At 50.5% G+C, this 11971-nt stretch overlaps 1 protein-coding gene across 1 annotated transcript; it reads right to left on the bottom strand.

The window, feature by feature from the left end:
• Nucleotides 1–8835: 8835 nt before the first annotated feature.
• Nucleotides 8836–9906, bottom strand: LOC104594970 (uncharacterized). The gene has a single exon (XM_010255524.1). It carries the CDS (start codon nt 9904–9906, stop codon nt 8836–8838), a length of 1071 nt encoding a protein of 356 aa, XP_010253826.1.
• Between the last annotated feature and the right edge of the window lie 2065 nt (nt 9907–11971).

Genomic DNA, 11971 nt, shown 5'->3' with positions numbered 1-11971 from the left:
GGACCCCCTCAGCCGATCATGCTTCTTTTGGCTCATCTTCGCGAGGTCGACCGAGGAGCCTGCTAAAAGTGCTTTCTGCTACAAAGTTAGCCAAGGCTTGGTACTGTATGTCAAACTCTGACAGTTCTATTACCCACTTAATCAGGCGCCCTGAAGTCTGTCTCTTGGCGAGGATAGTCCTAAGGGGCTGATTTGTTAGGACCACTATGGACTGGGTTGGAAATATGGCATGATCTTTCTGGCCGAGGTAACGAGGGCGTAAGCTAGCTTCTCCACTTCGGGGTACCGGGTCCTAGCGTCGCTAAGGACCTTGCTGACATAGTACACGGGTCTCGGAACTCCATCATCTTTCACTAAGACCGAGCTGACGGCCTCGTCTCTGAACTCCATCATCTTTAAGCTCGTCGAAGGCACGCTAACACTCCTCCGTCCACTAGAAATCTTTCAGCTTCTTGATGGCGCAGAAGAAGGGAAGGCAGCGGTCTGCCAACTTCGACATGAAGCGGTTGAGGGCGGCTATTCTGTCGGTGAGCCTCTGAGTCTCCTTCACTGACGGAGGAGGTGCCATGTCTAGTATGGCCTGTACCTTGCTTGGGTTGGCTTTGATGCTCCTTTGAGTGACGACAAAGCCTAAGAATTTCCCCAAGGTAACCCCGAAGGCACACTTGCTCGGATTGAGCTTCATGTTGAACTTACGCAGAGTATCAAAGGTTTCTGCCAAGTCCGAGGTGTGCACTTCGGCCTTCAGGCTCTTCACCACCATGTCGTCCACGTAGTCTTCGACATTCCTCCCCATCTGATTTTTGAAAATCTTGTTGACAAGGAGCTGGTAAGTGGCCCCTACATTCTTAAGGCCGAATGACATCAATATGTAGTAATACATGTCGTGCTCAGTGATGAAATATCTTCTCCTCGTCATCGGGGTGCATCTTGATCTGGTTGTACCCAGAGAAGGCATCCATGAAGCTGAGTAGTTCATACCCTACTGATGTAGCACGATCTGACTACTCCCCACTGGAGTAGTTCATACCCCCGGATCAGAGAGCCCGGGGTGGCTAACCCAGCGAGGTCGCTCTGATGCTTAAGTTAATATACTGTGATGTGAGTTGAAAGCTTTGAGAGCTAGAGAGCTAGAGAGTAGAAAAATCATGTGTACCTTGTGTCATTGGGGTTGGTGCCTTTATATAGTTGAGCTCTCGCGGGTTTTGCGGATCGATTATAGGCTCTTCGTTCTGAGGGGATCTGTTTCCGCTTTAATTGGGGAGTAACGTATCAATTAATAAAGATTATCAATTCTACTCGATCCGGGCGGGTAGAAGATTAGGCCTGCCATTACGCGGTGTGGTCCCGTGAGGTTCGGAGTGTGCTGGAGAAACTTTCGAAATTGTTACGTGGCGGTCTTGATCGGTAGCCCCGAGCTGATAATTCAATTCTTTAGTTCCGAACTGGATTGAATGTCGAGGTGACTCTGTGCCGAGGTGACCCTGTGCCGAGGTGACTCTGTACCGAGGTGACTTTGTGCCAAGGTGATTGAATACCTGAGCTCAATTGTTGTGAACTAGGCTTGTCAGGCTTAGTTGTCATCTCTTATCCAGGTCGTGTCCACGTGTCCCCTTTTCGCTAGGTCGGGCCAAATCACCCTTCATCAATTGCTCCCACTCCCCAAGCCAGGGGTCTCAACTCAGTGCGGGGAGTTCATGACGAGTCCAAGTGGATTTGGTACGAGGTCTAGGCAGCTTGACGGGCGAATCGCTGGTCGGACCTGTTTGGTTGCCCAGCTCAACCAGGAAAAATCCAGGCCGCGTCTAATCAACGATCTCGACCGTTGATCCCCGAACACACTGACTATAAAAAAGGGCAAGGGCCTCATTTTCTTCGCCACAAGTTCGCCAACCCGCAATTTGAGGTCGCACTCAAGTCCTTCAGTTTTGTGTCTTTCCGAGGTCGTCTTCCTTTCTTCGATCTTTCTTTTGGTGAGTCTCCCCTAACTCTCTCTTTTTTGATTCCCCGTCTTTCCATTATGTCTAGCTTTAGTTTCGATAGCCTCTTAGACGGGAGCGGTGATTCCGCTGGAGCCAAGGTGGGTACCTCGGCTCAGACCGTAGATACTCATCCTACCGAGGAGGTTACTTCGGGTCCGGATGCGGTCCACGGTCATTCCCTAGGTGGACTCACCCCAGGGGGAGCGATAGGCCTCTAGTAACCTGGCTTCCACCTCACATCGAGGTCGGCTACCAAATAACTTTGGCCCGTCGACAATGACGGCGGACAGGCTCCTATCCTTAGTAGCCCGATACAGACTTCCTAACGACCTCGTCTACAGCATCCCTTTAGGTAACTTTCCTTGGGAACATGGTCATGATGAGATCGTGATATTCGAGAAACAGCTCATAGCTGGTCCTCATCTCCCACTTCACCCTCTGATAGTCGAAATCATAAAGTTACTCAACATCACCATAGACCAGTTGCACCCGAACTCCATCTGCAACGTCGTAGGGACTATCTCTCTTTTCCACGACTACAGTCTTCCACTTGACCTCGACATCTTTTCTTCTATTCTTTCCATCAAAAATAACTCTTCTTGTGTTCTACCCGAGCATAGGCGAATTTATTACCTGTCGCCTCGTCCTGGCTTCAAACTCTTGCATGAGCTTCCAAACAAGGTCCCGACCTAGAAGAGGCACTATTTCGTGGTCCGCAACACTAAGGGGTGGCCCTTCCCGACTCAATGGAGGGCAGCCATCCAGGACTCCGATGTTAGGCTGGAATTGAAGACAAGAGAGATGCTCTGATCTTGGGCGGAGCTCGGCCTGAAGTTCAAAGACTTCATGACCGAGAAGAAGCTTGTGCAGGCCAATTTGAGTCCTGGTAGGTCGTTGTTTGTTGTATTTTCTCTCTGCTTTACTTTGGTATGGTATCTGACAGCTCGTTTCTTGTTGTAGCTATCATGGACATCCCCGCCAACGAATTCTTCGGGAGTATGAAGAAGGGGAAAAAGAAGAGAGCTTCAAAAAGAGCTCGCGTTGCGACCCCACCCGCTGTTGTTCCAGAGCCCGAGCAGCCATCAACCGCCGAACAGCCTCCAGTAATCAATCTGGTCGAGGAGGACATGGGCAAGCTCTCCCCGCCCCAGGAGCTGCCGCTTCTTCAGGCAGTGACGACGCAGCTTGGAGCATTTTGACTTCGAAATTCGACCTCCTCAAGAGCAAAGGCATGGTATATGTTGAGGAGGTTGCTAGTTGGGCTGAACTTCTGGTTGCTTAATTCGGAGCCCAAGCATCTACTCATTGTATGGCGGTAAGTTTTTGGACTCGTCTTCTTCGATCTATCTTGTACTGGGCCTTTTATATGCTGACACTTGTTTTCTTCTCTTGGCAGGTGAATTCCACTATCCACGCCTTGGCTTATCGTTCGAGGTAAACTTGAAGCGGGCCCTCGTAGCCGAGGAGTCTTCCCGTGAAGCCCACACTGAGTTGAACTTAGCCCGCAATGAAAAGAATCTCGGGCTAAGAAGGAGTTGCTCACGTTGATGATGTCAGAGAAGAAGGAGGTGGAGAACCCCGAGGCCCACGTGAAGGAGCGAACTGAGATACTTCTTCAGGCAATGGAGGAGGACAAGGTCAAGGCCGCCGAGGAGTACAAGTCTTCAGCGGAGTACCGGAAAGAGATGGTCGAGGTGGGGACGGCGAGCTACCACAAAGGTTTTAAACTTAGCAGGTGGCTGACCTGATGAGTTTCCCCAGCTCGACCTTAGTGTCATAACCACTTCGAGGATCACAGAGGAGATGGCCGTCGAAGCTGCCCAAGATCCGGACTCCGAAGCAGAAAGCGACGGTGACCTGTTCGATGATGATGAGGAGACTGGTGCTGGCGAAAGCCACATGGAGACGGATCCTCCTACCGAAGCCTCCAACAAGTGAGGAGCCCCGAAGTGACTAAATGCCACTTTTCTTGGACCTTTATGATGTACACCCCGAGCCTCCGAGCTCGGTTCATAGTGAAAGTTTCTCTCTTTTTTGTACTCAAAACTTTACATTAATTAAATACAAGTATTTTGTCTATCTTTGTGCAAAAAAAATTCTAAGTGTAAATAACTCCCGTTTTGGCGAACTAAACCAAAAACAGGAGTAGATTTTTTCTAAGTGTTGGTTATCCCGAGCTGTCGAGCTAACGAGGTGGGCAGACACTGTAGGGTATATACCTGACCTGTTTGCAGACGGGCTAGTCGCTTAGGTGTCAGTTATCCCTTAGTGTCGAGCCATCGAACCTGATTTCAAATGGAATCAACCTGTTGTTATATGCCGAGGTGGGTTAGACATAGTAGGGTTTGTACCCGAACTGTCTATGCCTCAGGCATGAGAACTGGTTTGCCTATGTTGAAGAGGCGACTAGGACTTGTCGGCCTATGCTGAAGAGGCGACTAGGACCTATCCGCCCATGCCAAAGATGTGACTGAGTTTTATTTGCCTATGCCGAGGAGGCAACTAGGACTTAGCGTAGTGACGAGGTCTTATGTCAGCTCGGCATCATAGCCCTTGGGTTTATGGGAGTGACTCGCAGTCCTCTCTCCTGTTCGGTGATCACAAGTAGTACCTTCTTAGGTTGCCGATGTTCCATGCTCGAGGTACTTGCTTCCCTCCTAGAGTTTCGAGATCATACGTACCTTCCCCGAACACCCGTCTTACTCGGTACGGACCTTCCCAATTCGGTTTGAGCTTACCAACGCCGGGCTCAGGTACCATAACCTTTCGAAGAACCAGGTCGCTGATGACGAAGTGTCACTTTCTGACCCGAGCGTTATAGTACCAAGCTACTCTCTCTTGGTAGGCTGCAGTCCGGATGTATGTCAGGTCTCGTACCTCTTCCACCAGGTCTAGGTTTGTACGGAGTTCGTCATCATTCGTCTCTTCACCATAGGCCACCAAGCGTAGTGTAGGCACCTCGATTTCTGTTGGGATCATCAACATAGCATTCGGTTTTATTGCCAATTAATGGCTCAAAAATTTTATTTACAAGTCGTTGAAAGGTTGCCCCGGCATTTTTTAGTCCGAAGGGCATGACCTTGTAGCAATACAACCCAAGCTCAGTTATAAAGGCAGTTTTTTCTTCGTTGGCGGGGTCCATCCTAATCTGGTTGTAACCGAATAGGCGTCAAGGAAGCTCAACAACTCATGCCCTGAGGTCGCGTCCACTAGGTGGTTGATCTTGGGCTGTAGGATGCAGTCTTTCGGACAGGCTCTATTCAGGTTGGTGTAATCGACGCACATGCGCCACTTTCCGTTGGCCTTTTTTACTAGAACTGGGTTAGCAACCCAGCTCGGGTAATGGACTTCCCTGATGAAGTCTGCCACTAGGAGCTTCCCGACCTCTTCATCGACTACCCTCCAACGTTTTGGGGCGAGGTTGCGCTTCTTCTGTCTAACTGGCCTAACTAAGGGGTCGGTATTTAATTTATGAGTTAGAATCTTGGAATCTATTTCGGGCATCTCTGCGCGGACCAAACAAATATATCTAAATTTTTTAGTAAGAAGCTTACCATCTGAGAGCGATGTGGCTCATCGATCGAAGCACCGATCTAGAGAGTCTTGGCCAGGTCATCGGTTGAGATCGGGATGTGGACCGTCTCCTCTGTTGGGGCAGCTCGCTCGTCGGCATGCTCTGCTGGTCGCTCGAGCTCGTTGTTAGCTGCTAGCTTTGCTTTCCCCTTAAGGGCGGCTACGTAGCACAACGCGGAGGTTCCTCGTTGTCTGCGAACTGCGCCCAGCTCTTGATCAATCCCGGTACGAGGTTCTAGTACCAGGTCCGAACTATCCCCTTAATAGTGGTGGAGAAGGTCATGCACATACAAGACTCGTTAGCCCCAGCTAGGTGCATATGGGACTGGGAGGAGTCCACATGATCATTAGGATCAAAAGACCCATCATACTTGTCCAAGTGAGGCATCTTGAAATCTTTAGGCATCGGGGTTGCCAAGAGCTCGGAAGACAGGGGAGACAACCTCGAAGGTAGGGGAGGAGTGGCCTTTGTAGCTACTGAGCTTGCCTCTTCCTTAGCTTTAGCATGTCCTTCTTGTTGGTTCGGTCTCGCTGGCTAGCTGTTCTGAGTTGAAGTACGGTGTGCCTTGCGATGCCCTCGTTGCTACCTCTTTACAGGCTCGGCATTGGTGCTGCTGATTTAAGTATGCTCCGGTACCGTTTTGCCGCAAGGTAGCTCCTGGTTCCTCGTGGGATTTTGGGGCTGGCTATCATGGACGGAGAGGCTCTATCTTGAGTTTGCACCCCGAACCCCGAACTGGTTACCTGCAAGTGATCCATCATTTTCTTGCTGCGAATGCCGAGGAAGATTGGCCCTCTTAGGTTGAGTATCCCCGGACCTGTTTTCAAGGTTCCCTTGCAAAGTAGGGGGAGTAATCTGACCGTCTCTCCTCCTGCGGGGTGAGACCTGACTCTTGGGAGTTACTGGGACTTGGGAAGTCTCTTCGCCTCGGTGGGGAGATCGGATGACATCCTGGTTCGTACGAGGTCGGTTCTGATTCTGTTGGGCCCTTGGGTGCCGAGGTGGAACCGGCTGCTGGCTCTGCGGCAGTGGGGGGAACTGCTGCTGGTACTGCTGGTAGAACACACTGCACCAGGTCGTTAAACTGTGACTGTCCAACTCTGGGGGGAACCACAAAAGGCCCAGAAAAGGTTGCGCCTACAACTAGGGGGAGTGGGGCGTTCACCTGTGTGGTGCTCGGTGACACGGTCAGCGTTGGAACCCCAACCGCAGTAAGCAGAATGGTGAACTGGCCGATGCACACTGAAGGGAGTTGGGGTTGTCTCCCGGAGACGTTCATCTCGCTGCTTTGTCCAGCGTGACTAGAAGATGCCATTGATTCAGAAGAAGGTTGATAACTTGTAAGAGGGATGACTTTTCGGTCGTTTCCCACAGAGGACTCCAATTGATTTAGCGCGATCTGTCTACTCCTCGCAGGAGGATGATCTGACTTCCAATCGAGCAGCGAGCTAGGTGAATCTGCAAGACAACGGATTAGAGAACCCGGGGTGGCTAACCTGGCGAGGTCGCTCCGATGCATAAGTTAGTACGCTGTTATGCAAGCTGAAAGCTTTGAGAGCTAGAGAGTAGAAAGATCACGCGTACCTTGTGTCATTTGGGGTTGGTGCCTTTATATAGTTGAGCTCTCGCGGGTTTTGCGGATCGATTCCGGGATCTTCGTCTTGAGGGGATCTGTTTTCACTTTAATTGGGGAGTAACGTATCAATTAATAAAGATTATCAATTCCGCCCGATCCGGGCGGAGAGAAGATTAGGCCTGTCGTTATGCGGCGTGATCCCGTGAGGTTCGGAGTCTGCTGGAGAAACTTCTGGAATCGTTATGTGGCGGTCCGGGTCGGTAGCCCTGAGCTGATACTTCAGTTCTTTAGTTCCAAACTGGATTGAATGCCGATGTGACTTTGTGCCGAGGTGACTCTGTACCGAGGTGATTGAATACTTGAGCTCAATTGTTGCGAACTAGGCTTGCTAGGCTGAGCTGTCATCCCATATTCAGGTCAAGTCATGTTCATGTGTCCCCTTTTCGCTAGGTCAGGCCAAATCACCTTTCATCACCTATAGTGGCGTCAACGAGGTGGTCTATCCTCGACAAAGGAAAACTATCCTTCGAACAGGCTCGATTAAGGTCTGTGAAGTCAATACATATCCATCATTTCTCATTAGCTTTCCTTACCAAAACCATATTAGACAGTCAGTTAGGGTATTGTACCTCACGGATGAAGCCAGCGTTGAGTAGCTTATCAACTTCCTCTCCTATAGCCTTCCATCGTTCCGGTGCAAAGTTACTCTTCTTTTGTCAAACTGGCTTAGAGCTCGGGTCCACGCTCAGCCTGTGAGTAATGACCAAAGGGTCAATTCTGGGCATGTCAGCGGTGGACCAAGCAAAGACGTTGGCGTTAGTTCTAAGGAAACTTACCAGTTCAAATAGGCGTTTAGGGGGGAGGTTGGACCCGACGCGGATTGTCCTCTCCGGGGCTAACTCATCCAGGGGAACCAAGACAAGGTCCTCGGCTGGTTAGCCTCGGCTTGCTAGTTCTTCCCGGGGGTCGAGGCTCTCTAGTGATAAGGCCTCCTTATTCTTTTCTTTTAGTGTCGCCATGTAGCATTAGCAGGTGATCTGTTGGTTCCCACAAACGACTCTGACACCGTGCTCTATGGGAAACTTAAGGGTCAGGTGATAAGAGGACATGGTTGACCCTAGTGCATGAAGGGTTTGTCTTCCCATTATTGCGTTGTAGGAAGAGGCAACCTTCACCACTAGGAACTCATGCATCCAAGTCACCTGGTGCGGCGCTGTCCCCACCGTGATGGGCAGGGTAATCTTTCCTTTCGACCTGGTGAGGCTGCTGGAGAAGCCGACGAGAGGAGCATTAGTTGGTTGGAGCCTCTCTAGCGCTAACTTCATTCTCTCATAGGTGTCATAGAAAATGATGTCAGTTGACGAGCCACTATCCACTAAAATCTTCTTTACCATGAAATTGGAGATGATGGCTGCGACCACGAGGGCATCATCGTGGGGGACAATAACCCCCTCTAAGTCCTCGTCGGTGAAGACGAGGGCATGTGAACATCTCGGCCTATGCGGAGTGTCCGGGTATTTCTACTTCTTCGGGGCAGGCTCCTGGATGTTGAGCTGCCTGGCGTAGGTTTTTCGAGCCAAAGCCGAGGCTCCACCCGAGGCCATGCCCCCAGCGATGACGTCAATGACGCTTGCCATTTGCTGGTGTTGTTGCTAGGATGACGAGGCACCGACCTCTCCTTCGACGAACTGCTTGAGGTGTCCTTAGTGAATGAGGGACTCTATTTCATTCTTTAGATCGTAGCAATCATCGGTGTTGTGTCCGGTGCCGTGGTGGTACTTGCAGTAGTTCGTAGGGTTCCCCCTCTTGGGGTTCCGCTTCAACTTCATTGGCCACTTCATGAACTTCTCTTCCCTTGTTTGCATCAGAATCTGGGTGCGGGTAGAGTTGAGTGACATGTAGTCCCTATAGGCCAGGGTGGTGGGCTTCTTGTTGTCTTTGCCGCCATTGTTGTCAGGGGGACATTGGTCTCCACTTTTCCTCTTCTTCTTCAGGGGCCCATCGTGGCACTCGGCTGCCCCTTCTTGGTTGTCCCTGGCCGAAGCCTCTTCGGCCGCGATGTATTTCTGGGCCTTCTTGAAGAATTCGAGTTTGGTCTTCGGTGGGGTCTTGGCCACCGAGCACTTGAGAGCCGAGCTGGGGCGAAGCCCGTTGATGGCCACATGCACAGAGACTATAGGGTTGAGGTCTCGAACTTCGAGCTCTTCTTTCTTGAAGCGATCGATGTAAGACTGCAAGCTTTCACCTGACTCTTGTTTGAGCGACATTAGAGAGACTACTCTCTTCTGGCATCGCCTACTGCTGATGAAGCGGGCGAGGAACATGATTGTAAGTTGCTCCCACGAGCTAATTAATCGAGGAGGATGACTGGAGAACCAACGACGAGCAGCCCCCCTTAAGGTAGCTTGGAAGGTTCGACACATTAAGGCGTCGGAATAGCCGTACAATATCATGAGCACTCTGAAACCTTCCAGGTGGTCATCGGGGTTAGTGCTTCCGTCGTACGTCTCCAGTGTGGGATTCTTGAAGTGTGGGGGGAGAGGCTCCAAGATGATTTCCAAGGTGAATGCGTCCATGCGACCGGCGGAGTTGCCGTGACTGGTTGAGGTGTCGGCTCGGCTATCCTTAACCTGGCGGAGCTCGTCCTTGATGACCCCAATCTCAGCTCGCAACTCGGCGATCCCTGGGTCGGCACGGGCCTGGGCCCTGCTCTTGTCTTTGCATACCCGATGGGTGTCGGCTTGGACTCCCAAAAATCCGAGACAGGGTCGCATGCTCCTCTGCGGGCGCGACAGTCATTCAGAATGTCCCTGAGGTCTGAAACGGGAGGTGGAGTGGGATGGCATCGGCTCTCGCCTCGGGAGCAAACTCCAGGGCGACCGAACTGCCTGCCATCGTCCTGGGGGGCCTCCCTACGACGGCGGTGGTGCTGCTTCGAAGATTGATGACTGTCTTCGGATTGAGCGGGCACACTCTTTCTTCGGCTCGTAGGACAGACATTCCTTCGAGGTGAGTCTGAGAGGCAGTTATTGCCCGATAATGATGGTCCAACCAGCGGATTACCATGGCCGAGGGCCGGTATCTTAATGTTCTCACGCTGACCTTGATCCTTTGACACCCCAGCGGGGTGGTCGCCTTGAGAGGGACCTCCTGCTCGGGGGCAAACTTCTTCCATTCGTTGGGTGAAGCAGTCTAAATGATCAAGAACGGCCTAAAATTGTTCGTATGTAACCAGGTTCGGAGTGTTCCTGGATCTCCTCGCCATGGCTTCCAAGCTTATAGGGATTTTGGATCTTAGAGTATTATTGTTGTTTATCCTGAAGTGGGGGTCGTCTTAGCAACCACGTTCTCACAGATGGCGCCAATTGTTGCCACGCAGTTTGGCCGAGGGCAACAAGGTAAATTTACTCTTTAAATTTCGACGTTATCCAAGGACCCCGAGGTTTCGGAAGAGATTGATCGAAGACGAGAGCAACAAACTGAGGCAAAGTACTACTTCCGAAGACTATGGTAGCCGAGGACTGCTAGTCGAGGCAAGGTCCCTGGTGGCCTGAGATACTGCAAGATAGGGAGTGTTAGAGGCCTCGAGGTGGATACCCGAGTTGGAGGCTCCGACGCCCAAGTTAGTACGAGGTGTGAAGCTGGGGAGAGTGTGAGAGTGCTCCTAGAGAAAGTCCTCGGATGCACCAGATCTCCTAGAATCAATGCTAGGTAGACAATGCAGGTGCAAGAAGTAAATGAGTGAGTAAATGTTGGAGTTACTCCGTTCCAGCCCCTTTTCAGGGGCAGTTACCTCTTATTTATACTCGAGCGTGCTGGTGGTAGGTAGAGATGAATGCCTCGGATGAGAGTCGTACGTGGTCAGGCTGCAGGCCCTGGCGATGCGCCAGATAATTATGTGATTAAATTCGTACAAAGGCAGCAAAGCTCTCACCTACTGTGGTTGACATTAGTAGGTGTTAGTGGGTTGGGCCTTCTAGCCCTACGTTGGCTGGGCCAAGCTAACCCACATCATTTACGTTCTTTACAAATTGAACCTTTGACTTAATTTGAAAGGAGTATAAATACAAATTTGTGGAGTACAAAATCTTGTATTTTATATTATTTTCTATATAATTGTATTTGTACTCTTTCCAAACTGAGCCTTTGGCTCATGGATCAACTCTATCCTGGGTCAGGCCCAAGCCCAATTCAAATGCATTCAATTATAATATAGGCTGGCATCTAATTGAATAGTTCGAATTTGGGCCTTAAGCCCAATTCTTAGGTTTCGATGGGCATCGGTTGAGCTTAAAACCTGATCAGCCTCCTGGACTTTGGACCCTTACCGCAATTATATCGCGTATTAGCCAGGTGGTTCAGTTGTTGAGTCAAGTCATCAACCGACAAAAGGTCGGAAAAACCCAGTGTAGTTTTGTTAAATTGTTAGTGGTAGACCAGGACTAGCGAGAACCGAGCATCTAGCGTGTCCGACGATTCTGATCCTGATAGACATTGCAGTCGTACATCAGCAACATCCCCTATGGAGTTGAAATCAGCCCCCACAACGTTCCAGTACATTCCCGCGGTGTATTAAAAACATCTCCCGATGATGACATCATCACTTCTGATATATCATCGGGAGATGTTCCCACTATACGGCAGAGATGTATTGTGGGACGTTGTGGGAGGCAGACTTATGGGGCTGATTCGGTCTCCTTTAAATGTTTCCGATGTACGGCTGAAATTGCAGTTGGTGGTGTAATGGGACCCTGTATTGACGTGCGAACATACACGACCAAACCAAACCAAAACGAATAAAAAATGGGCCAATACGGAATCGTCCCTAGATATTATCAT

Source organism: Nelumbo nucifera, chromosome 2, assembly GCF_055504915.1.
Source record: "Nelumbo nucifera cultivar China Antique chromosome 2, China Antique-T2T, whole genome shotgun sequence".
NCBI lineage: Eukaryota > Viridiplantae > Streptophyta > Magnoliopsida > Proteales > Nelumbonaceae > Nelumbo > Nelumbo nucifera.
Note: the sequence above shows the minus strand (reverse complement) of the source record. Positions and strands in the feature narration are given on the sequence as shown.

Bases quoted from the DNA above. Each gene is read 5' to 3' on its own strand.
- LOC104594970 (XM_010255524.1), bottom strand. From the start codon at position 9,906: ATGCGACCCTGTCTCGGATTTTTGGGAGTCCAAGCCGACACCCATCGG.